Genomic DNA, 26,201 nt, shown 5'->3' on the forward strand with positions numbered 1-26,201 from the left:
AACAGATGCAAATGCAGTACACAGATACGTATTCGTATGTATTGTTTATTTTAAAAAGGCCATTAGGCATAATGAGGTTTTCCATCTTTTATTTTGAAAGAAAATAAAGTACAAAGTTTTATTCATGCAATCTTGGGGATGACCTAGGCATTATTAATAAGACATTAAGGTAATTTCTTAAGGATTTCATGAGAGGTGAGAGAGGTAACGACTTTACCAAGGGTGAAGACCACAACCGAGATATCAGTGACAGGCATTTGTTCATTAAAGGCTTCAACAGGAGTCCCGAAGCTGTGGCGTATTTAAATAAATATGCAAATGACTACATTTCTATTCAAAAGCTTCTTTTGACTTCAACAATCCTCCTAAACAACTCAGGGGACGCAATTCTTTCCGTGTGAATAGAGCCACCTGTCAGCAGTCGGAAATTAACATGTAAAAATTGTTTGAAGTTCTCCCTACATATGATGCTATCTCCCCCAGTCGACTGGGGAGGTAGGAGAAATAAGGCCGCTTCAGTTTTTTAAAGGTTAATGCAATTATGCAATCACAAATAACCCCCCAACACAGAGCAGTCAGCTAATAGAGAAAATATTGTATTTTAATGTGAAAGGCTCTGTTTATGACCTGGAGCAGATGCTGGTGTATTTGTTAAAAAAATGTGGTAATAAACATCACCACTAAAGGCCCAACTCAGTGGCAGAGTGAATATTATATCTGCTGAAGGCCATGGCAGCACAAACAATATCCTGTTACCTCTGGGGAAAAAAATGAAAAGCAAACATGCATGGGCATTGACTCAGTTCTGTTTTATTTCACTTAAAGGGTCCATTTATATTACAGAGCTCATTCGGAGGGGGCGGCTTGTCACATTTCAATTTTCTTCAGTGCACTCTGCTTGAACTGGGTCCTTGAACCGAGGATTTTATCCACGTCGACTGATATAAATGCTCATGAAATATATGACATGGACAAATGGGAATATCGTACACTGTGCTGCATGGCGTTCATTGCTACATTTGTCTCTGAAGAGAGAGACGACTCTCTCTGGAGACTATACTGATGAACATTTAAAGAGGCTGACCCGAAGATGGTCTGAGCAGCACTCACGCACCCGCTTTCACATACAGAATGGCTGTCGTGGTTCAAGTGAGGCTGGTTTTCGCACACATTTGTCACACGGCCGTGGCCAAACATTAATGATGTGTTAAAACGCAATTGGTTGTAGATGTGCTTTCGTTTGCTGTAACACCTAATTCTCACTTATTCTCGGATAATTACCTGATGATACTAAACGAACACTTATGTACTTCTGTGTCATATAAAACACAATTGTATTCCTTACTGTGTGTATAAAGTGCTAAACATCCAAAAATCACACATAGTGTGATTTATAAGCTGTCAATGGGCAGTTTGCAAAATTAAGAGCATCCTTGTAGTCTTAATAAATAAAGAAAGAAGATGGAACAACTCCCAGCCGGCTGAATAATTCAGTATCCTGCAGACCTCCTGAAATGTTTCCAGTGAGAGCACTGGACGTTCTTCTGTGTGAGGCGCTGACGCCAGGCCTTACTGGAGAGGGAGCCGACTACGAACATCTGCTCAGACATCTGTTTTCAGAGTCCTTTGTGTCCTGACTCCATAGCCTGCAGCAGTCCTAGGGTATTATTCCAGTAATGACTTGTCCATGTGATCACACAGGGTAGCATACAGAGGTCAGACAGGGCAGCAAAAGGTCTATTGTCGTGGGGTGATGCTGTAAGTACAGTCAGCTCTGCCTCAGATAAAACAGAAAGCCATAGACCATGAAAAATGTATATCAGTAAATCTTTTATAAACGTTCTTGGTCATGCTTCAGTCTGGACACTTTTTAGCATAGGGGTAGCTGCTCAGTCCATACTTCTCAGATTGCACTCATTATTTGTACAAAAAGGATCATCAGCGATGATTATACTGCTAAGGCCACAGATAATACTTTGTTAAAAGCATGGCCAGGGCACAGATACGTTTTCAAAAACGGCAGAATTACAAGTGAAATATTTTGTTGAAACATGCCCAATAAATTACTGGAAGGAATGTGGTAACTTAATCAGGAAGTTCAGGTGAAGTTTAATCACCGCTCTAAATTCTCAGACAGTCAGAGATACCACCCAACCCACAGGTCGTAGCCATAGCAACTTGGTGAAGCCCCAGGGAGACCAGACCTCGATTCAGCCTATTTAATTACAGCAAGTTTCTAAAAACATTACATAAATTGTAAAAGTGTAACACTTTTACACTGAGAGTCAGTGACTGTTTTTTTATCCTTCTGAATGCCATTTGCCCAAGAAGTGACAGTCCAAGATGCTGAAGTGCCACCAAATAAGTACGTTTAAAAAAAATTAAATTCAAGCAATTATAAAAAATACATTAAGTCGAAGCTCTAATGAATAGATTGATGAACTACATTTGCTGCTGGGCCCCCAGACAGCACCAATCAGCCTGACAACAGGGCTCTAATCATTAGGGTCCTGTCATAAGGAAGGAGATGTTAGCAGAACAAGGCCGCTGCATGAACACGTTACCTTGCGTTCCTTAGTTCTTGTCATTGAAGACACACGCTTTAGGGTTTGTTTTGAGTCTTTACTATTTCCTTTTGGTCATTGAGCATTGTTGTGTTAAAATAAATTGTCATGATCCGGACCGGAAGGGGTTGACCCCGGATCCGGAGTCCGGACCGGAGTTTCATGTTCGTCCTGTGTAATGTTCCCTGATCGTGTTCACCTGGTGTTTATTTATATAATTGTATAAAACTATCCTGTTCGTGTCTGTTTGCCGTTGGGTCATTGTGCGTGTTTATGTTCCCTTGTCTCATGTAGTTTGTATTAAACCCCTGTCACGTGAAATCATGCGAATGCGTCCTCCTTTATTGCCATGTCCAGCTCACGCGTGACAGAATGACCCGACCATGTGGACGCAGCCGATCTACGCCCCGCCGAGATCCAGGGAGCCGTGGTCGGTCAGGAGGATGTGTGCTCCACAGATCCATGTTCAAGATTCCATGTATGGACGTCCCCCGATGCTGCCGTCTCGTCCGGATTCCAGCGACGCACCTCCGGTAATCGTCAGTTCCCCGCCATGATCCATGTCCTGTTTTTATCGGTTCCCCAAGCGTGACAGACTCTCGACGGCCTACAAAAGCTACCGTGGGGTCGAGAGGATCTGTCACGCTGTCCATGTTCCCCCTGGCGATTCCGGAGGCGACCGGACCTCGATGGCCTATGAAAGCTACCGTGCGGTCGAGGAGACCGGTCGCGCAGTTCAGGTGCTCCCAGCGTTAACCGAGACGAGGGAGGCAGCGAACTTCCCAGCGGGGCGTGCCGGAGACTGACCGGAGTGACGGTGCCTGCGGACGGCGGACAGGATGCCGGTCCCCCACGGACGAGCCGTGCTTTGGCCTGGGCCTGACGCCGCTGGTGCAGGACTGCCGCAACTCGTCCTTATGGACTTCTCCCCCCTTTCATGGACGGTTTTGTGGGGCACTCCCAGGTGGTAGTTCCTTTGAGGGGGGAGTACTGTCATGATCCAGAACGGCAGGGGTTGACTCCGGATCCGGAGTCCGGACCGGAGTTTCATGTTCGTCCTGTGTAATGTTCCCTGATCGTGTTCACCTGGTGTATATTTATATAATTGTATAAAACTATCCTGTTCGTGTCTGTTCGTCGTCGGGTCATTGTGCGCGTTCATGTTCCCTTGTCTCGTGTAGTCTGTATTAAACCCCTGTCGCGTGAAATCGTGCGAATGCGTCCTCCTTCAACGCCATGTCCAGCCCACCCGTGACATAAATCCTTTTTGCCATAATGTCCAACCTCTGCGCTTCACTCCTGCTCCAACTCTGACGTGAAAAAATACCCAACGTTTTCAATACACAATTCTATATTTATTATATGATTGTTTGCTGTTTTGCTTCATTTCAATGATCCAGGACTGTCACAAAGGGAATCCGATGACTCACTTGCAGACATACTGTGGGCGTGGGGACAAGCCGTCGTACCGGTAGAGGACACTGGGCGAGCGGGGCAGGAGGACCGGAGGCGCCTGGCCGGCGAGGATTGAGGACGGAGAGGACACAATGGACGCGCTGCCACGCAGCGGGGAGTCATTTCGGGGTCTTTGGGAAGTACCGGGGCAGAGGAGAACCGGAAGACGGCGGGTTTCAGGATGGTCCGGGATCTTGGACTGGACGGGAGTAGGTCTTGGGCGGCAGGAAGGTAGGGGAGCATGGAATCCCGTCTTAACCAATGGGCCAGGCAGGTTCAAGGTCAGGGGCAGGCAGAGGTCGTGGCCAGGAAGTTCCGGTCGGGGTTCTTTCGTGGTTTCCAGGGGATCAGGCAATTCTCGAAGTCGTGGGCAGGCGAAGGTCATAGTTCATGAATCACAATTATCTTGGCCGTGGGTGAGAGAGCTAGCGAGTAAACTCATACAAAGAGTGGGCCTCCTTGGGGTTACCTCACTTTTATACTTGCACCGCCCGCTTCCATTTCCTCTTCCGGGTCGTCGTCTCCCAGGCTGGTGAGGCGCCCTCTAGCGGGCTGGAGGCGCGTTGGCCATGACAAGGACATTAAGCAAACTTCATTTTTGCTTTGATTAAGTATTGTTTTAGACTAAATTTACCTTTGATGTGTGAATGTCTGAAGTATGAAATTTGTGATTTATCAAATATACACAGTGGTTGAAAATTCTCCAAATGGGACAGAATTGTATAGCACAGTGGGATTTTACATTTTCAAGAGGTATGAAAAAAGTCATGCATGATGCAGGTTGCTTAAAGTGCCCTGGGCTTCTATTCTTTGAAGAATATCTCTTGTTGCACTTACTGTGCATTTCCCCACTTGACCTCCACTCACCATGTCCCACTGAAACGATTACACACTTGTCCTAACTCCAGAGCATCCCATTGTTATTTCTCTGTGTTATTCCTTTTTAGCATTGGGATAAAATTAGCAAGATGAGTAATTGAATATTCATGTAATCACAGGATGTCACATATCATTAGTAGTTTTTTTTTTACTTTACTGAAGCAGAGGATGAAGAATTCGCGCTTAACTTTGCATCTTACATTTTACCACAGTCTGGCTAGTGGAGTCATTATAAGAGTTTGGTCAATATAAAGTATAAATCATGCACATACACAATCCACTCACACCTCATGTGCATGGACATCGAGAGGAAACCAGAGAACCTAGAGGAAATCCCACGGCAACGCCGCGAGCGCATGCAATATCTGCACACACAAAGCCAGAGAAGGGATTCAAACTAATGACCTTGGAGGTGTGAGGCCAAAACAGCAAGCGCTGCGCCTCTGTGTGGCCCATGGGAATTAACATTTATGTTAATTACAGCAAATAACTGTAAACGGTGAAATGGTTCTGGGAATGTGTAGGCAGAAGGGAGAATAAAGTTTAACCCTAGAACTATTTACAGTCTGAAAGGTTAGCATATTGACTCTTTTTAAAAGCAGTTGTCGAATATCAAGTAAGCATGTTCCCATATTGATACTGTGGTCTACAGATCATGAGAATGGTCTGTACATGCTAGTCTTCTTTAAAAGTACGTTTTATGACTGAACTCATCCTATTTGTTTAGTGAGTAAAAAAAAAAAAACACAAGAAAAAAAATTATTGTGAACCAAATGATCACAGTTCCAGTGTAAAACCCAGCATACCCACTACCACAGTTTCACTCAGCTTGATGCTTAACACTGAGATGCAGGGTTACTGTCCCTGTAACCAGTCAGTGACAGTGAAGTCACGCTGAAGAAGAATGTCAGCTAAATACAACATAATCTATGTAAAGAAAAGAAAAGACAAGATGGAACCCTTTCAGTCCATGTCATTCCTTTTTATCCATTTTGTTTTCTATCTCTAAACCATGAAAAATTTGTCAATGTTGCTGTATTCTCTGTATACATTACCTCCATGAATGTTTTGTCTACTATTAGACATAAATACCAAGAAATTAGTATACATTTGTACTGAATTGTCCAAATAAACTGTACAGTATACAATGTTTTATTGTGATTGTCTTTGCTGTGCAATAATTTAATTGTTACTTGTATATTGTCCTCTATATTCTGTATATATGCCCAAATTTACCCACATTTTTTTTGGTTTTGGTTGCAATATTTTGATAAAAGTGCTCAAATTTCACACGTCTTACATTTACTACAACATTTTACCCTGCCACATGGCACTTTCCAATATCAGTTACTCACCAAAACTGGGGTAGCCAGGGGTGGAAGGGTCTCCTCCAGCGTTCAAAGTGACACCAAAGGCCTGGTGCCAGATCTCTGTCTCATTGAAGACATCGCATGGGTCTATGTAAAGAAGAGCACCCCCAAATCCGGCTTCAGCCAAAAGGGAAAGCTAGAAAGAAAAGTTACAAAATACATATATTACAGGAACATACGTACTATACATTCTCCACATAACACCTTTCATTACACAGAAGAGCATGGTCACTGGCCTATAATTGGAAGCCACCGAGATGTGATGTTCAAGAAGTCACTTCAACTCATTTCAACACTACTCTTTAAGAAGCAGGAGAAGACACGCAAATGCAGATGAGAGCTGGAGGTGTAGGATGACTCGCGAGCAGAGAAGGTGTGAGTGAGTAATTCTGGGTTAAATATATTCATCAGGGCTTGAGGAACGATGGTGGGGAAGGGATGTTTATGGAAGTGTTCCTGAGTCGAAGACCCAGACAGAGACAGTGACATGCCTCTCTCTCTCTCTCTCTCTCTCTCTCCCTCTCTCACACTCTCTCTCTCTCTCTCCGGCTATTCAAGGAGGATGTCTGACAGACGCCCTGGAGCCCGTCACTCCAGATAACAGCGGGTTGACAGCCGTATGAGCCCAGCGCACCTCTGCCAGCTCCGCTGCAGGCAGCTTGCTCCACGCCGCACACATCCACGTCTGAGGAGCGCAGCCCTGGGTGCAGACATGCAGAAACGGGACAGATCTCTGTCCTGCCCACCCCCCTTCCCTCTAACACTGGATTAAAGAAAGTGAATCAGTGTTCTGTAAATTACTCATTTATACAGAGCTAAAACTGTGCTGTTTTTTGGTCCATCAGCAATGCATTTAGAGAATAACACAATTTAAAATAAGAATAAGAATCCATGAAATATTTATTTTGAAGGCCACAGAGCTCTATTTTCCTTGACCACTGATAACTAATTGATGAAACCTACATCTAATTGGATCAGAAATGAAAATTAGTTACTAAATATATTTTTCTGTTTGAAACTTTGTACATCCTGATATACTACAATGCATTACACATCAGTTTCAGTTGCTCCAGTTACATTGTCTATTCTCCTTACTGTATATATATTCCACATGCCCACTACCAATTCAAAGTTTGAAATCACCTACTCATTTACATTTACATTAACAGCATTTATCAGACATCCTTATCCAGAGCTACTTACAGTCAGTGTAAGTCTACTCGGCTCCAACCACCACTAGGCCCATACTCATAACACAGGGGATCATTCACTCATATTAATGAGCATCTCATGAAGTGGCTTTTGATGTTGACAGTAGTGAACAAAGCAGCCATGAAGGTAAAAAGAGAAAGAGGCGACTCTGAAAAAACTAATTCATCAAACATACATAACTTTCTCCTGATACAGAAAAAACTAAATATGTTTCTAGCATTGGATTCTTCAAAATGGCCTCCACTTTTGTCTCCATAATCACCAGTGGCGGTTTTGATAGTGTGCTTCAATAGTTGTTTATACAGTTTAAAGAACTGTGTAACAAAACAAGGAATCATGTGCTTAAGAACAATTTAATATCAATATAAAATCATTAGTTAAGGGTTTCATAAATGTGCCCTGATGAGTCAAAAGGTTAATAGTAACCTTGTTTTTTTTCTTTGTTTGAGTGCAGCCTACATTTGTGCTACCGGCCCAACCATGCCCATATATAGTCTGTATAACACCACAGTACGCTGCTTAGCAAAGTGGTGTAACAACATTTTGGACCGATCCAATATGTGAGATGTTCTCTAAGGTAAAACCTACGAAAGCTGCAGGGTGTTTTTTCGCGAGCCATGGTTGCTGCTGCTGACCCACTTTGTATCACGACAGCCATTTATATCCTCTGAGTCACTTTTTATTATGCTACATTTGCTTTTCACATTGCAACTGTAATGCAAACTCCAACGCTCTCATGAAATACAAATGGCATGCGGGGAAAGAAAAAAAAAAAGCAGGGATTTTATGTGCTTCGATCTGGTGGAAGGTAGACCATGCATCAACAAGATGGGGACCTGAGGTAAAGCACATATTGGGGCATTACAGGCTTGTAAGCATGAAGGATCCTCGCTATGTAGCATACATATGAAAAAAGCTGAATGACCTTTTTCTACAAAAGCATGGTTTTCAGAAGGGGTGAAAAATGGATCAGAATCATCTCAAATCCAATGTGGGTGTTCTTCCCAGATAGCAGGTACCTTGCAGGTATTTTTGTATCTACTCTAAGCCCCAGGTAATATTTCTATGGATCATGGGCCACTTGCTAAATGCCAACAACCACTAACACCTTGTCTTTCATGACAAAATATGGGAGCACAACTAAGCATACGGCACTTGACATTTACTCAGAGGTACAAACTCCACTGCACACAGCCTTGTACCAGAGCTGCTCCATCTGCAAAGCAATGCTATATTTAGCAGCTGTTTGCATAAAATACATCCTGAGTGCTCAGGTTCAGCAAAACCACAAAGAACAAAATAGTGATTAACAAAAAATGGTCATATGTAAGCTCTATGTGTGCTAAGGTACATAAGGCAAACATGCACATCACCAGCACAAGATGCAAACCTAAGGAAATGTAACTAAATGTAAGCAAAACGTAATGCATGTATACAAGAAAGTAAGAAATTCTTCCAGTTTTATTGCCTGTGTTCTAATGGTGCACTGGTGTGCTGAATGTGCTCCTACTTTTATAACAAATCAGAATAAAGAATCTTTTACCGTCAGTTTTGCCAATTGTTTTCTTTGCTGTTCTTGGCAAGCGAAGGCTTGCAGAGATCATTTGGGTCTTTCAAGCCACAGACTGAACTCTGAACTTTACCATTTAAAGGGCATCCCCTGAGTCTGCATCTGCTGTACGATCTCTTTGTGAACCATGCCTAACAATCTGGACTAAATGTCTACAGGTCAGTTGGTCGGTAGTAGCAGACAATGCCAGAACACACATACGTGTCCAAAAATAAATAAAAAACTATTCAGAAATTGATTTCTATTCAATTCAAACCGAATGCTTATCAAGAATGTGTGTGATAATGTCTTCCCATTCCTTTGGAATTTTTACGATGCTTTAGAGCAGAAAAACACACATCCATCAATAAATGTGCAATTTATGAAAAAGTGAATTTAACAAACATGAATCATAAGAATCATAGGATGTTTGGTTAATATAAAAACGAACACACTAATCACAAAAGGGGGGATTTTGAAGAATTACAAAATCCAAATAATAAGGAAACTCATCCAGAGGCTGAATAATCTTTTTGAAAGTGGAGGATACAGAAGCTCAAACTGCAGCACCTCCAGAGCAGAGAGGTGCTCTCAGGTCTCACAACTCCAGCTTCAAAGAAACATATCTGCCATTAAAGGAGCTAGAAGCCATTTGATTACTTAAAAGTTTGCGTTGAGCTTGCAGTAACTGAATATTCACAGGAATTGCTCATCCACCTCTCCCTTAAAACCGTTATGCATCATAAAGCTCAAATGTGCAAGAAAAAAAGTTGGCTAACCCACCTGGGTGCCTTTAAATCCTTTTAGAAAGAGAAAAACTCTCTCTCCTTGAACTCACCTTTACCTTTCAGTTTACCCCCTCATCTCCCATTTATCAGGCAAATATCCAACACGTTTAGAAAGTTCAAATAATAGTGGTGGAGATCTATTTTATCATTAAAAAACAGGGCCGTCAAATGCCAAAATTAGTTAACTAATTGTGATTAAATCTGTGACGCATATTTAAAACAACACTTAGGGTTATGGGGTGACAAATAAATTTGTGTTCATGTCGGGTATGTTGGGGGTATATTGTCATGAGCAAAAAAAAACAACGTTCATGCTGCGTTAAATTTTAAAATGATTCGCAGCAAATCATACATTTATTTTGACAGCCCTATTAAAAATATTTCGTCCTCACCACTTCCCAGCAGCAGGTGTCCTTTAATGACATGTCAGTAACTAGGGCAGATGAAATGTTGACAGTAGTCCAGGCTGAAGCTTGTGCTAACATCACCGCGCTAGGCCTGACCTTTTCACTAATCCAGTATAATTAGAATGATAAGACCTGGGATAAATAATAGGCGACAGCATCAGACTAGTGGGAAATCGGTGATATATAACCATGACTGACAGGTACGGGGGATGCAAAGCACAATTAATAATGTTCACCTTCCAGGATTGTAGGACTGCCATTTTTAACCCGATTTTGCATGGGGCTAATAGCTCTTCAAACACACACATGTCTGGTTGAGACTCATTTCAGATCATGAGTCATTCTCTATCCAACAAGAAGAAGAGTTGACTTTGTTCCCAAATTAAATGCTAAATTTTTGCATTATCACAAATAATTAAGAACATAGACTTGACTATAACAAGATTTGAAACTACCTTCTTAATGTAAGGGTAAAAATTGCTTTTTAATATATTGTGGAACGTATACACCAGAAAATGATATACAATTTTTTTTTTTATAAGGCCAGAAGTTCAGATCAGTGCATGATAAGGTCAACTCATTTTTTTTTCCATTCACAAAGCAGCTTCCTCTGGGCGGATCCCCAGGCATTCCTAGAAAGACTAGTAGATCAAATCACTCTAATGTGTGCTGGGTCTATTAGGTTGTCTCCTCCCAGTGGTACGTGGCCAGAAACCCTCCAAAGGGAAGTGCCCAGACACCATAAGCTGGCCTTTCTTAGTGAGAAAACAACTAGTCTGACATTTAGCTTTATTTCTGAACCCAAAAGACTATATTTTTTCCTCCAGAGAATTAATGTAATATAAACATGTGTTTGTTCTTATAGAATAAAAAAATACAAAAGCATATAAGTTGAAAATGAATCAAAATAAAAAGTACCCATTATGGTGCATAAGGATTGATCACTCAAAAAAATATTCATGGTGAGTCTCTGCAGAAAAGGTCTTAAAAACTGGTAAGCGATTGCATGTGTTTTGCGAGGCACATTAAAAAGGACATGTAAAAAATATATGACATTGTGAAAACTTTATCATTCTCATTTCCACCCCAGACACTAGAGTTTGGCATTCTAAGCATGCTTCATAAATACACACCATCAACTCCACTGGCCATTATTGAATTATGTCATAAGTCACCTTCACAGCCTAAATCAACTCTTCATTAATCAGGCCCACACTCATCAATCCAGCCACTTTGTTCCTTTAAAAACAAACCATTTTACCAGACGCTGCTTCATGTTTTTTCCCCCAACTTTTTTCATCCATTTAACAATAATGATAACAAATATGACATTCAAGATGTATTACATCAGTTTGTTTACTAGGATTAATAGCATCTATCTGAAACGAAGTTCAATGGTACAGAAAACAAATGAGCTGCCACCTTAAACGGTTCTGTCGTCATATTGTTCAACCATCTAATCACCACTGTGCTCCGCTTCATCAGGACACAACTCATCTGCCGGCTTACAAATCAGACACGGCCCAAATAAAAGCTCCTCACTCCGCTGGACAAATGTCACAAGTCAAAATTAAAATTGATCCGTCTCAAGCACACCCCGACGGCGACGTAAACATCATCGCCATTTGTCCTGAAGTGAGGGCTGCTTTTAATCGCCTGCAAGTAAATGAGTACATACGTGAATTGTCTGTGTCCTTTCCTGTGCGCGTGGCCCTTACCTTATAAAGCAATGGCTCATGTCCCAACTTCATCACTGCTATTTTGCTGGTCACGTTTGTCAATGCCTTGGCATCAATGAGGTCATTTCTGCTCCCATATTGTACGTCAACTACTTCTGCCTGGAGGGATGAGAATAAAAAAGTAAATAAGTAAATCATTTATAAAAGATGGAAAAACACATGAAATAGTAAAATCAGTAAAGGCGTGAGAAATAATCCCAATCATGTCCATTCCAGCTGATGTGAAAGTTAAAGAAAAGTCACAGTGAGTAAAGGCGCCGTCGAAAGGGCCCATGGTACGCAGCAGGAAATCAGATGGCGCATTATACCTGGGCCCCAATTCATTTTTCATGAGACCTGGGGGCAAGAGAAATGTGATACCGGAGAGAGGAGAGTACATCTCGTTTGCATCCACTGAGCTGGGGAATTGGAGATTTATCACCGTTGTCAGCATTTGCATCATAAAAGCATTCCACTAAATTCCCCAGAACAGAGGCAAAATTGGAAAACGATAGAATGATTATTTTTTTCTTCCCTGCTATTCAAAGCTATGAAAATAACAAGGTTTCCAACTGCTCTCAGGATGCCTTTAATGCATTTGTACCATATCATGTTAAATTATAACAAAAAATTCCTATGAAGAAGAGGACACATAAGCTGATCTGGTTAAATGAAAAAATGTGGCCCAAAGAAGGACTGGGCATGGTATACAGAGGTGTATACCAGAGTTTACCAGAGGTGAAAACAATCAGCCAAACCAGGGAGGGGCAAGGGAAGGAAAACGACGTTCTCTGGTTCAGAGACCTCAGACCCAGAATGGCCCTACATTTTATTGGAAACGTCATAGAATTTTCACATTCTGGAAAGTGCATTATATGGAATATTACTGAGGAGCCAATCTCCCCTGTACATTTCCATCTAAATGAATGCACAGGGAATACACAGGGGACAGATTGGAAATATATTTTAATGCAGGTCATAAGATTGATGTGCAAAGGGGTCATAAAAAAGGAAAAAGCAGGAAGAATGGAATTGAACAGAATGAATATAAAATAAATACACAGGTGTGAACAGTCGAAGCCGAAACAAGAACTCATAACCAGGAAGCAAAATGGAGGTCCAATTTTTTTTTCAGGAAATATTTTTAGGAATTATTTCTGTTGAGGTATTCACCTTTAATATATTAATCCAATGCTTTTGTAGGACCACTGACTTGTACTTTGATTTCATTTATTTCTATTACTGTTTGTCCAGGCAGCCAAAAAAAAAAGAAAAATCGATAAGCTTTTATAAAATGATTCTAATGCAAAAGGTAGGCATGCATGAAATATGACTCATACAAAAAAATAAAGACTACATAAAAACAAAAAAAAACCATAGACTTTTATTGTTGTTCTACATCAAGAAATTAAGGCGCAAAAGAATCCCAGCAGTTTATTGTGCTTCAGATCTTCAGATTAGTACAACAAACTGCATACGATTGCAATTAAATGTTTATTTATTATTCATAAGACATGCTTTTGCTGTGAAGACACACTTCTTTAAGAAATTATCAGCCAAGGCTGTTGTGTTTTATGTCTGCCTAATTGTCATTCAGAATTCATACGCCTGCCATTAAAAGTACCAAACAATATAACCAGAAATTTCTGGTTTTATTAGCAACATTAACAAGTTAATGACTGAGAGGACTGAAAATAAGCAACGCATCGACCGTGCTGTGCAAAGTGAGTAAAACCACTCAGAGAAACTGTATTAAAAGGGTTTTTTTATCCATTAAGTATGAGGGAGTTTGTCAGCATTGAGCATTGTGCACTCCTTTTGCACTCATATGAATCTATTTAATTATAATATTTAGCATTTATTGAGTTAAATTACCAGGAAAAAAAATTGCTAAATCGTTTGCTCTTCCAATGTGGACTGCAGAACAACTGCATGCAACAAACCAATTAACCAGTGAGATGGTGGAATCTATATGCCTAATGAAACCTGATCTGGGATGGATAAAAGCACTGTTGACAGCGCATAAAGACAGAACACAGAGGGAATGCGCTCATCAGACGAGACTGATTACTGAAGGGAGAAAACTGAGAAGTGTAACTGGCCAGCAGATGAGTTAAACCCCTGTGGAAAACCAGGACCTGTAGAATTCGATTTCCTGTGGCTATTCCTTGGGTCAGTCCGCTGTTTTTTTTCTCTTGTCTCTGATGAGAAGGTAACAGTGCAGTGCTTAGGCACAGGGCTAAGTGAGAAATGAACATGTATAGAAAAAAATGAGCTTTTTTTTTACGGTTGTATTCTAGTTTAATGTATAATGAGTTGTTGTGTGGCTTTAATGTTCAAATAAATAAACACATCCCCTAAAAATAAATCCCCAGTGGTGCATTAAATACAACATACGTTCAGCAGCAAACAAGCGCTGTTAATGCATTTTTACTTTTCTAATTTTAAATTTAAATGTTATTTTAATCATCACTTTTAGAAACTGGCTCTATTTTTTTATAAATATTATTATGTCTTACGCCAGCCTTATTATAGTTGCACTTGGACGGCCATTTTTATGTTACTGTGCCTTATGACATTGTCGTGGTTGCAATGACACATGGCCAGCTGCAGTGGAAAAAGCTGGATCAGACATGGAAGAATTTCACTGGAGAAGATGAATCCACTTTGGTGGACTGAGTTTGTGTTATACCGCGACAAAGTGATTGACAGTCTGATACCAGCGACCGCAGCACATCATTGTCTGTGTGTAATTAGCCACTTGATACTCTTCTGACCTGTATAATAAATAAAAAGGGAGTGGTCTATGGTGCTGCATCCTGATTTTTAAAAAGTTGATTTTTAAAAAAAGATAAAAAAATAATAATAAAATTAAATTGCTAATGGCACATTAAAGCCACATAAGTATTTAGAGGAGTTTAGAAGCAGCATGTAATGTTGGCACAGGCACTGCTATGGTCAACAGTGCAGATTTATTCATTTATTTATTTTACTTGGAACGAAGCTGTAATAAAGCTAAAGTGAGGGACTGCCATTTTCATCTGGAAATCACTGCTTCTTTCATCTTTAATGGGAAATACCGCAAGCCATCAAACTTTAGCAGCTGATGTATATATTTAGAGGGGCCGCCAATCAGAAAACAGTAACTGCAGAATGATTTGTTCATGGTCAGCTAGGATTTATCCATTATAACCATACATGACCGAAAAGACTGCCAACATCGCTACAGGACAATTTTACGCTGGTGGTGGCGGCAAGCAATTGACATTTGCATGTGTTTAATAATGTATAATCACTAAAAAATTCATTACGACAAATGTGACTTTCTACTGCTGCAGACCAAAAGGGAACCTCGCCTAAAGTTTTATTGAAAGGTGTGAAGTGGACAACATTAGGTTTCAGAAATTATTTATTGAATTTTAAAATGTTTTGGGACCACTCTGACTAGTTTTGTTGTGTGCATAATAGCTGAAAAGGTTAGTAACAGTTGTATTAAAGCTGAACATAGTAACATTACAGTAATATTACATTATAATACTATTTTAATGTCTTGGCCCTGGCACCTCCTTGCCACTAGAGGCATTAATTGCCACAATGGAGTTCTTCTCTTCATCCTCAGTTTTATTAGTTTCACATGTGTTTGCCCCATTATGATCATTCAGTCTATGTGACTCTTATGATTTGATTTCCTCATTTAATTTCTAAGAGTACGAGGTTCACGTACACTGGCTCATGTCAGTGCCTAATAAATTAATAAAAATAAACAAAACGACCTAGACTGACTAGCTCATTCTTCAGCAAAACTTGGTCATGCAGTTTACATTGTGGCAGTGAGACAAAATAGAGTGATTTAGAGATGGGTGGAGAATCTGTGAAATGTTCTTGATGGCCTGAGTGACACTCTGTTCAGTTTCCATATATATTTCAGTTGCTCTGCCACATCATATTGACAGTTAAATTACACAGTTGTTAGTCTACCTACTCTACCCTTCACATTTCTGAGCAGTTTGGGTGCTACTGAAACATGTTTTGTATTTTGTGAATTTTTTGCAAATAGAAAAGCTGTTTTTCTAGTGCAAATCTTACTTTTATGTCACATTTAAAAGGGCCCAAGTGGGTGTCTTGTTCTGAATAATAAATGCAGGGTTCATGCTGTCGCATGCAGCATTGTAACACTTTTTAACTTTTTAACACTTCTCGATTCTGTTTGTGGGATCAGGGAGGTGAGTGGGGTTCGGGGGCTCATGTTTTTCAAGCTTGCTAGGTATAAAGGGAGCTTTTTGAGGTCATTTGACAAAGAGAACCAATACTGCCTTCAGTCCTTCAAAGAGCAGGCTGCTCAATTTGCATTTAAGAAAATTACGCCCATACTTAACGCCTCAACAGTTTAATTCAAACTAATGTGTTCAGTTTTGTTCTAATTTGGAACTCAGCTGCTTAACTTTTTAATTTGTTGCTTGTTTAATCAGATTCAATTAGCTGCCTCGCTGGGGAAAGAATTTCCCATTTAAATCTTACACATCATTTGTAAAATTGTCTCTAAATGTTGTTTAAAAAGGCATTTCTGGACATGAAGACATGTTTAATTTATTCAAAGTGGCATGACAATTATTGAAATGAGAAGTGATATTAGTAATGGATTTATAGTTAGGAAAATGTAGTCCAAACTCGGTTCCTCGTGTTGTGCTTTAAATCAACATCTTTATTGCTGACGGATCAATACTGGGCTTTGGTAATTCATGAATGTTTAGACAGTGTCTGTTTTGTCCATAAAATAGACCACATTTTAATACAAGTAGTGAATTATCGGGAAAGCAGGAGTGAATTGCTCGCTGACCTGTGGGTTAGTAAGGCTGGTTTTGGGGGGTCTATGACAGCCCATAAACAGCACATTTAAAACAGACTCCCGGTGTTTCATCCATCAAGCCAGGCATGTTTGCCTATTCTTTCCACCTCCCCATACTGATTTTGAGATATTACAAATGGTGTTTAATTCATATCAGTGAACAGAAGAGGAGAGTCAAACTGCATTGTGATGGATGACTTTGACCCTTCTTTTGGGGGACAGACTTCAAAGGACTAACTTTGGATAACTTCGTATTCAGAGCACAGCACAGCATTGCTTTTTTTTTTTTTTTTTTTTTTTTGAAGAGCAATGTATCTTCTTCCAGCACTCACAGCTCTCTCTAGAGACAGGACGCCTGGACTCTAAAAATAGCCACATATTGCATAGGCCTGTGATGCAGAGGCTGACTGACTTGCATAATGGTTAGAATTAACCTTCACCAGGGAGGACACGGTCGGTGGCAATGCATCATAAACACAGAGATCTCTGCTGCTCCGATTAAGGAAATACATTCCTGTAAAAAAAATTAAAAGAATGTTGTGTTGTTATGCGCTGCATACCTCCAGACTGCCCACGGCAGAGTAGGCTGCAAAGGAGAAGTTTTGGATTTCATTGGGTGGAGGACTTGATGGGTCACAGCCCTCTCCATTGGGGAGAAAACACTGGCTGCTGTTCACATCTATGATGGAGCTGGAAACAGGCCCGGGGTGGCTCAGGAGGACGGTGTAATTGGACAGCTGGACATCCTTCAAGCCCAAATCTTGCCACTTGTTGAGGAGAAGCCTTGCCCTGGTCAACTCACTGGTGCCCGATAAATAACTAAATTCCCTGGACATAACAGTATACAAAAAAAAAAACAACAACATGAAGACACAGTGAGTGACGCATGGCGGTGGACGTGAACAACACTGTCACAACAGTAAATAACAAAGTCCTGCAGGACTAATCGTCATTAGCCTAATTAGTGGAGTGTTGACTCAGGGTTAACTTTCTTATTTCTCAAAGGGTTTAACGTGGTCTTCTAATTAAGAAGCTGTATACGCTCTGGGATCAAAATCAAGCACAATCTCTTATTCAGATTAATTTAATTATTTAATATTGATAGAAGCAGCTGAATGAACTGTTGCAAATTCACTGATAATCAGAAAGGAAATGTACATATTACATGTATGTACACATAATAGTTTATTTTTATTAATTAACAAAACAATGAATGGGAGAAAAGTCTAATATCAAATCTACATTTGGTGTGACCATGCTTCAAAACAGCATCAATTCTTCTAGATTTTTTTGAAGGAACACTGCTGGTAAATTATTCTAAAGATCTTGAAACACTAACCACAAAATGCTATGTCTGAAAGCACCCTCAAATCCTACTGTCTCTTCATGTAATCCGGACATCTGAGTCTGCGATCCCCAACATTGTCTGTTTTCTGTGCTTCTTCAAAACAGTACATCCTCAAACCCTGGTCTGCATTGAAATCTTTGTCTGATCCAGTATAAATACCTCGCAGGTGTTGCTGCGTTCAGTCTTGCCATGCTCTATGACCTGTGCCATGAAACTCTCTTCCATGTTCTCACAGTGGAAGCAGTTTTAAACCTCCTGTTTAAGCACAGCAGTTTCTGTTTCAGTGAATGATGATTAGCACCTTTTTGGAATAACTGATAATACACCTGAAAATTACCCTCAAAATCCACACGTTTGTGCAATTGTAACAACAACAAAAAAAAGAAAGAAAGAAATGATGACTTGATTTAGACAATTTGCATCAATTTGCATTTTGTAAATTGTTAAAAATTCTGATTAGCTTTTTCATGAGCATTCTTAGTTTTACACCTTTTGCAGAGTACCACACACACACACACAAATATACTATTCACATTCGGAGAGTCATCGCCTCCCTCAAAAAGAATGGATTTTTAAGAATCCTGCTCTTCAGCTTCATCCTGGCGCACTTTACACATCAGAGCCTATACCATTCAGGCTGAGTTGCACCAATTCCCCACGGCTCTGCATGAGCGACTCGGTAATCTAATTAAAGCAGCAACGCGCATGAGTGGAGAGCCTGATTCTTCCCCCATCTCAGGTAATGGGCCCTGAATGGACTGAGAGCTCTCAGTAAATATCGGAGAAAGTCTAAAGTCTCAAATAAAACATGTGTGATTCGGCACGGCCAAAGTCTTTGGCGGACAAATGATCTGAGGTTCTTTTAAAAATGAGTTTGACCTCTGGGCAAGGGCCCGATGACAATTACTGCAATATAATCCCTCATGATCCCTCTCCAGTGTGTGCTCTCCTAAGTAAAAAAAAAACAAGATGAATTTGTCTCCCTTTCCACAAAATGTCAAGATTTTTGTTTTTGAAGAATAATTGTTGAGTTAATTAATCAGGGGGAAACTTAACATGGCCTGTATGACTCTTGCTTTTAATTATTGCACACATGGGATAAGGACATTTCTACTGGAATTGACAGTATTACCAGATATTGCCAGTAAAGATCCGTGTCACCAGGCTGTGATATACGGAAACCGACCATCACTATGAGCTGCAATTGGATGTTGCATCAGTCAGATTTCATCAGCGGAATGTCACACTCTGGTAGGCAACAGGGACCCCAGAAAGGCTGTGGGGCTCCACCCCTATCAGCCCCCAGGTATCAGGTTTATAGAGACTTGTAGTGACAGAGCGACGAGGACGAGCCTGCAGAGCTCCTGTCATTACTTCCGGAGACGCCACGATTCACAGGACGCGGGCCGATGTCACATGCCACAGGTTGCCACCCTCGACAGCTTGGCTGGCTGATTGATGCCTCATTCTTGGGGCCGAGGAGAAGAGCTGAGATTCAGCCGGCTGCTGCTGGCGAGGCTGACTAACCATGAGCCTCAAGATGGCAAGGCACTAGCTACATTCCATCTGTTCTAAAGACCAATATAGATCATCTGAAAAAGTGTGGCATGTGTAGATGGAGAATTTTGGAAATGTTTGGAAACTTGTGTTAAAATCATAAACAGCATGTTCTCATGTGCAAAGGGCACAGGGCATGTTTGCTAATCTCACAGTATCTTCTGGACTTCCAAAAATCAACAAATGCAAACAAGAAACAATCCCCCCACCGAGCTTTGATGATGAACTTTAAATACATTAGATTATCAGCACTTCAATTCATTTTGACAGGCAAACTAGTGAATGTGACATTCGCGAACATGCCCTGTGTGCTATGGTGATGGGAAAATATAAATAATTCCCTGTAAAGTGAAAGACTGCAGCACAGCACACACAAAGAAATGAGTCTTCTGCTTTTAACCATCACCCTTGGTAAGCAGTGGGCAGCCATGACAGGTGTCCGGGGAGCAGTGTGTGGGGACATGCTTTGCTCAGTGGAACCTCAGTGGCACCTTGGCGCATCGGGATTTGATCATGCAACCTTCCTATTAAGAGTCGGCTTCCTCACCCACTAGGCCACCTCTGCCCCTGGCCATTTTCAATCACGTGTTTAGCAATTTGCAGTTTACACAGAGACATGAATCACTGCTCGAAGGACAGATTTGTACTACTCTGCAGTGTCCAGATTTTCTCCAAAAGCACCATGTTAATACCAACCTTGCTCTGACCCCTATTGGACTGTTTTCTTGGACAAATCAATACCAACTCTGCTCGGACACCTATTGCACGCTCACTCTACCCTGTAAGGGAGTCCCTCTCTGACTCACTCCTTCCCAAGGTTTCTCCCTTTTGTTTTTAGCTGAGTTTGTTCTTTGTGTGTAGAAAGGGTCAAGGTGTGGGGGTCAACAGTAGGGCCTGTCAAAACCCATTGAGACATATTGTTTGTGATAGGATGGTAGTAGCCTAGTGGATAACACACTCTCCTATGAACCAGAAGACCCAGGTTCAAATCCCACTTACTACCATTGTGTCCCTGAGCAAGACACTTAACCCTGAGTGTCTCCAGGGGGGGACTGTCCCTGTAAATACTGATTGTAAGTTGCTCTGGATAAGGGCGTCTGATAAATGCTGTAAATGTGATTTTGGGCTAAATAAATGTTGTGGTTGTTTTAACGGACTTCACAGTGACCTCTTTGAAGTACAATACGGTGTACAGCAAACATGCGTTTTCAGAGAAGCGGACATCTGCCTGGATATATTAACCTTTCCCCCTCTTTCTCCTTCCAAGGACATGTTCTGGGAAAGCCATCTGTTGAGCCTGAGTCTGACTAACATTGATCAGCGATTGCCTGTCTACTCTCAGCAACGAACCATCCGAACCAAGACAGAGAATCAGTCATCAAAACAATACCCTGTACGCTGATCCAATGTGAAAATGAAAACAACGTCCAATCATTCTGTTGTTTTCATGTATTTATTTTATTTATTATTTATGATTTTTAGATTAGTTTATATGTTATAAGCTAATCTACAGTCAAAGTTAAAACTTTGTACTGTCTCACTTCCACTGACATTTTCTGGCCTTAATTAAAGACTGTTGAGTGGCAGTGACTGACAGCCGGGCTATCCCTTTCAGCTGCAGAGCTGGTCACCGGGAGCAAGTTGGACGGAGGGCATGGCTCTTGATAGGAGCTGTCTGGGAGCCTGCTGAACTGTGGAAGAATGCCTTATGGAAGATAATGCTGGCAGCAGTGAACCCTGCTCTTTACAGAAAGCCTGCCCCCTCTCTTCCCCTCAGCTCTCTAAAGAGGCGGCTTTGTTTAAGCACAGACAAAAGAATGATGACAGATAACTATGAATTCTTGAATCTTCAAAAAAAACAAAAAAAAAATTCTTTTGGATTCACTAGAAACCAGTCGAGGCAAAGACGGCTGAACGCCGAATTACAGCCACAAAAAAAAAAAAAACAATCATTGGTATCTATATAATTATTAAAAGTAAATCAGCTAAATATTAGATTGACAACTGTCACGGTGGACCAGAACGTGAGCATGTGTGGGAAGAAACGAGAGACCCCGGTGCGGTGGGATGCAAGGAGGCAGGTAAGTTTAATCCGGTTTACTATGCAAACGAGAGCTGGCGTGAGCCGCAACAACACATGGATGTTGTCGTTTGCATTTTAGGTTGAATTTGAGATGGGGCGGGATGAGAGGAATGAGTAGAAAGGAGAGGAGATGAACAGGATAGGTCTTACTGGTTTTGGGTTGAGTAGGAGCCGAGTCGAGTTGACGGATATCAATCAATGACTGAGCGACTGGCGGTGGCCATCTTGCCATTTTATAGGAGTCACGTTACCTCGTTTCCGTGTTGCTCCCAGTCATTTGGATGGAATCATGTGACAACAAGTTATTATTAGACTACTGTATATGGGAAGGGTTAAGACGAATGTTTTCAGCAGAAATTAAATAAAAGCCCATGTTTGCCGAATCCCAGACAGAGAGTGTGACTGGGGAACACATCTTCGTGTGTAATGGAAAATAATAAGCAGATGTCAGGATTGCCTGCAGCTGGGCTCCACACCTGACTCCAATCCTGACGCCCCATAAATGCCGGAAGTTTCCGCCCCTTCTAGGTCTCCGGCATTTTCATGAACTCAGACATGAACTTGACTTCAGTGAGTGAATGTCTTTATGTTTTTGAGTTCTGGCAATCGCCACACGCCTACGGGTTAGTTTAAGTTCTTTATTTAAGTTAAATTGTTTTCGGCCACCGCGCCATTGTTTATTTGTATCTCTTTATTGTTTGTTATAATAAATCCCCTTCCCAGCATGTCAGACCTCTGCGCTTCCTTCCCCCGTAAGTCCGTAGTCGTGACAGCAGATCAGTTTAGGAGAACTCATCCAATCACTTTAGAGACTCATGCTTCATCCATTGAGTATGAGTGCCGACATCCCTTCAACTCTGACCTGGATAAATCTTTAGAAAATTAGAGGATTCACTGATGTCAAATGAGCGCAGGAGAGATTTCCTTCACATGCTCTACCGTGAAATACCACTTGCATAATTTAAGATTCCCTTTAAATACAATTTGTAAAGACAGAATAGTACATTATCTTTTGCATTTCGACAAGCTATCCTCTGTTTCTATGTTCTGATGAAGAGTGGATTGAAGGCTGGCCTGGCAGACATGACTGATCACAGAATGAGAGACACAGAGCGCCTGGTAAAGCTCATTTCTCCACCAAACAAACAGAATTCAACTTGTTGTCATGAGGGGGGTCTTCAGGATGTGACTGAAGTTCACAGGAATACACAGGATACTGTACAGTATACTGATGGTACAGAACCAGTTCCGCTGCCTCATTTCAAACGTCTTTTTGCTCTTGAATGAAGAAAGCAGCATCACCATAAGTTGTACCAGGAATGAGTAAATAATGTGTACGCTCACTGCGGTTGGCTGGCATTCCACCCTGGATAAGTCCTCGCGGCATCCTGGGATGGGCTCCGGCACCCAGTATTGGAGTTATGGAAAGTGAGTGAGGGTCTGTTGTGCTTATGCATTTTGTGTGCTGCAGAATATCAGTCAGATCTTCCCAGCAACAGCACTCCAAATGGACTAAACCAGAAAGGCTCAAATTCTATATTTGAATAGTCAGTTCTGCAAAAGTCAGTCTTGCTTCTCAGCCTGTACACTGCTGAAGGCAAAAAAAAAAAAAAAAAAACACACACACAGAAAAACATCTTATTTTCCAGCAGAGAAAAGGCATTTTTATTTATCTGACGTATCTCTGTGAGCAGCGCCAGCAGGGGAGTAAAGCGAGAAAAAGGAGCAGGCGCCAAAGCCAGATAATAATGATAAAAGATAAAAACCTTTCCCAGTTCAAGATAAACTCATAAACACCAGAGACTGTGTGTGTGTGTGTGTGTGTGTGTGTGTGTGTGTGTGTGTGTGTGTTTGAGTGTGAGTGGTCTTAGTGGGGAAATGTGAAATATCCAAACGCAAAACACACAATTACTATAAACTATGACTTCTGAGATTAAGGGTTAGGATTACAACAATCGTCTTGGATAACGACAGTTGCATTTTCTTTTTTTTTAAACAAACTGAACACACAAAAAAACAAAAGCTGCAAAAGCTCAATCGCATGCAGTATCTGATGGTAAATTTCTACAAAATTTATATCAGCCATGTTTGGTGTCCAAATTATACTTGAGCTACATTGAATAATCTTTATGCTTTCTATCTTTTGTAAAGATCATCTTAATTGAAAGCCAAATGAACCACATCACCTGTTTGTCAATTTTTTCGTCGACAAATTTTGTGCCAGATTTATAAATTATTATGTAATTGGCCAATCTTGAAACAAAACTTTTACAGTACATGTTACATATTTAATATTGGAGTTACTAGGGCAAAGAAGTAAAAAAACATGTGCATATATAGTGCACCACAGACATTTCTTTGCTGATGGCTAAAAAATATGCAAAACGAAATCTGATTGTCTAAAAAATACATTTGCATCTGATACAAATAAAAATGATATTGAGGCAGAAGCATAACAGAATAAAATAATGCTAGCAAAACTTCAGGAGACTTACACTGCTGTGACAAACAAGAGTGAGCCGGTTTGCTTTTGATAAGAAAGACATTTCAACAATAGCGCTGTGCCGTCTGAGCCTCTAAATAAACTCCTCTACTCCTGGCAGAAGCCACTAAGTGCTGTGTCAGTTTGTCAATGAGACGTGGCCTACCTATCAACCAGATCCTGTTCTGCAGTCCTCGCTGCTGTTCAAAGGGGAATCTGTAAACTGGCATCAAGTCAAGCCACTATGTAAGGAGGCCGGGCGTTAAGGTCCCTGATCCAAGGATTACAGTACCTCTGGACCTTTTACCAACATGTGAACAAGACCCCGACAAAAAGACAAATCTATGACAGTTCTGAACATGCAAAATCATAAAAGTACCTAAACCAGTGAACTGTCCATTTGGAACTTTGCTTTTGTATTCATATTTTATTTATCACAAGCTATGACAGCTTTTTTAGAGTGTGCTATGTCGCTATGATTTCAAAATATTAGCCACAGACCAACCTTGTGCAAATTGCACTAAAAACAATAAGAAAATTCATTTGGGACATAATCTTGCAAAGTCACTCAAGGAATGTCAAACAGCGTCATGCTGAGCATCATAAACACTGGCTACCTACATAATAACCATACAGTCAGCAAGTTGGATCAATACCCGAGGAAACTAAATCCCTAATTAGAACCCTATTAAAGAGCTAATACAGGTTTATACTGATCTTTTTTTGCACTTCTTACAATATCACTTAACATAAGTCTGAGAACATCTTCAGTATATTTTGGTGCATTTGCTCATATAAACAGGACATATGCATTTTCTATTTTACTTACATACTGAAAATGGTGCACCAAATGATCCTAGCGATAAATAATGCCTCGATGTTGCTGATCCCGGTAAATAACAGTAAATCTGCGCACTAATTGGCCATTCCTCATTACCGATGAACCAGATCTCAGAAGTCCCTCGAGTTCTGACAGGCGATGGCTGAATGAAGGACGCTCACCTATGCAGGACAGCAGCCTTCATTTTGCGTGACAGAGCCGAGAGGCCGAGTGATTCATGGCAGAGGAGCAGTAGCCCTCTGCGTCGAGCCCCGGGGAGCGGCTGGTAAACACACAGCCCTAACCAGGCAATGCATCTGAGAGGCTGACAAGCCCCAAATCTCCCCGGCCATCGGCGTGCTGGGAACAGGGGCTATGCTCAGCATACAGAGCGATGTCCCGCTCCTCCATCTCTCTTTCGATCGACTACTATAATGCAGCTACAGTCCTATACACCTCTCACCCGTGAGCTGAGGCAAATGAGATGTAGTGCACGCTGGGCACCTGTTGTGCCTGCATGTAATAGTGAGACGCATTAACGGATCAGCACTGATGGAGGGGAGGTGCTGGACGGTGGCTGGAGCTTTTTGCAAAACCATTAGCATTTCGCAGCCGGCAGAAAGCACGCTACACAGTGCACACTTTTGAAATGGCAAAAGAGATTATCGTCTAAGGTGAGGAGAGATGTGTGGGTAAAATGCATGACCCCATCCATGAGTTGGGTCATTCTTATCACATGGCAACACATGTTTTCACGCTGTGCTGTCGCCAAGTAATGCATTTAGTGAAAAAGGGATTTGCTAAAGAAGCATTTCACTTTCCTCCTTTAAGTGAGAGAAGTGTTTGCTTGATGCAGGTTTTGGGTTAGTGGAATCACAGCTTTTTTTTTAAAGAATGAGGCTTTGGCACACAATTCTGTTCTACCCAAGGGGCTTGTTTGTACGTCTGTATGGAGGTGAGCAACCTTAACGGCACAGTGCTGTGTCAGTGGCTGAAACGCCAACTTACGTAAGTCAAGGTGTCTGACTCACCCTCCCTCTGACTCCCAGTTTTGTACCAGCTTAAACCGACCAGGCTTACATAAGAAAATAAAAAATGAGCTCTCAGTTGTTGCTTACGTGTT

At 41.2% G+C, this 26,201-nt stretch overlaps 1 protein-coding gene across 2 annotated transcripts in view; it reads right to left on the bottom strand.

Moving 5' to 3' along the window:
* The window catches only part of naaladl2 (N-acetylated alpha-linked acidic dipeptidase like 2), a 175,033-nt gene that overhangs the window by 79,815 nt on the left and 69,017 nt on the right, over positions 1-26,201 (bottom strand). For both annotated transcript variants that reach the window (XM_028999689.1, XM_028999690.1), the window contains exons 3-5: positions 17,349-17,616; positions 11,943-12,062; positions 6,254-6,404 (exon numbers count right to left, since the gene is read on the bottom strand). In XM_028999689.1, coding sequence (XP_028855522.1) covers positions 6,254-6,404; positions 11,943-12,062; positions 17,349-17,616 — 539 coding nt within the window. The remainder of the gene's footprint in view (positions 1-6,253; positions 6,405-11,942; positions 12,063-17,348; positions 17,617-26,201) is intronic.

This window comes from Denticeps clupeoides, chromosome 13 (assembly GCF_900700375.1).
Source record: "Denticeps clupeoides chromosome 13, fDenClu1.1, whole genome shotgun sequence".
Classification (NCBI taxonomy): Eukaryota; Metazoa; Chordata; class Actinopteri; order Clupeiformes; family Denticipitidae; genus Denticeps; species Denticeps clupeoides.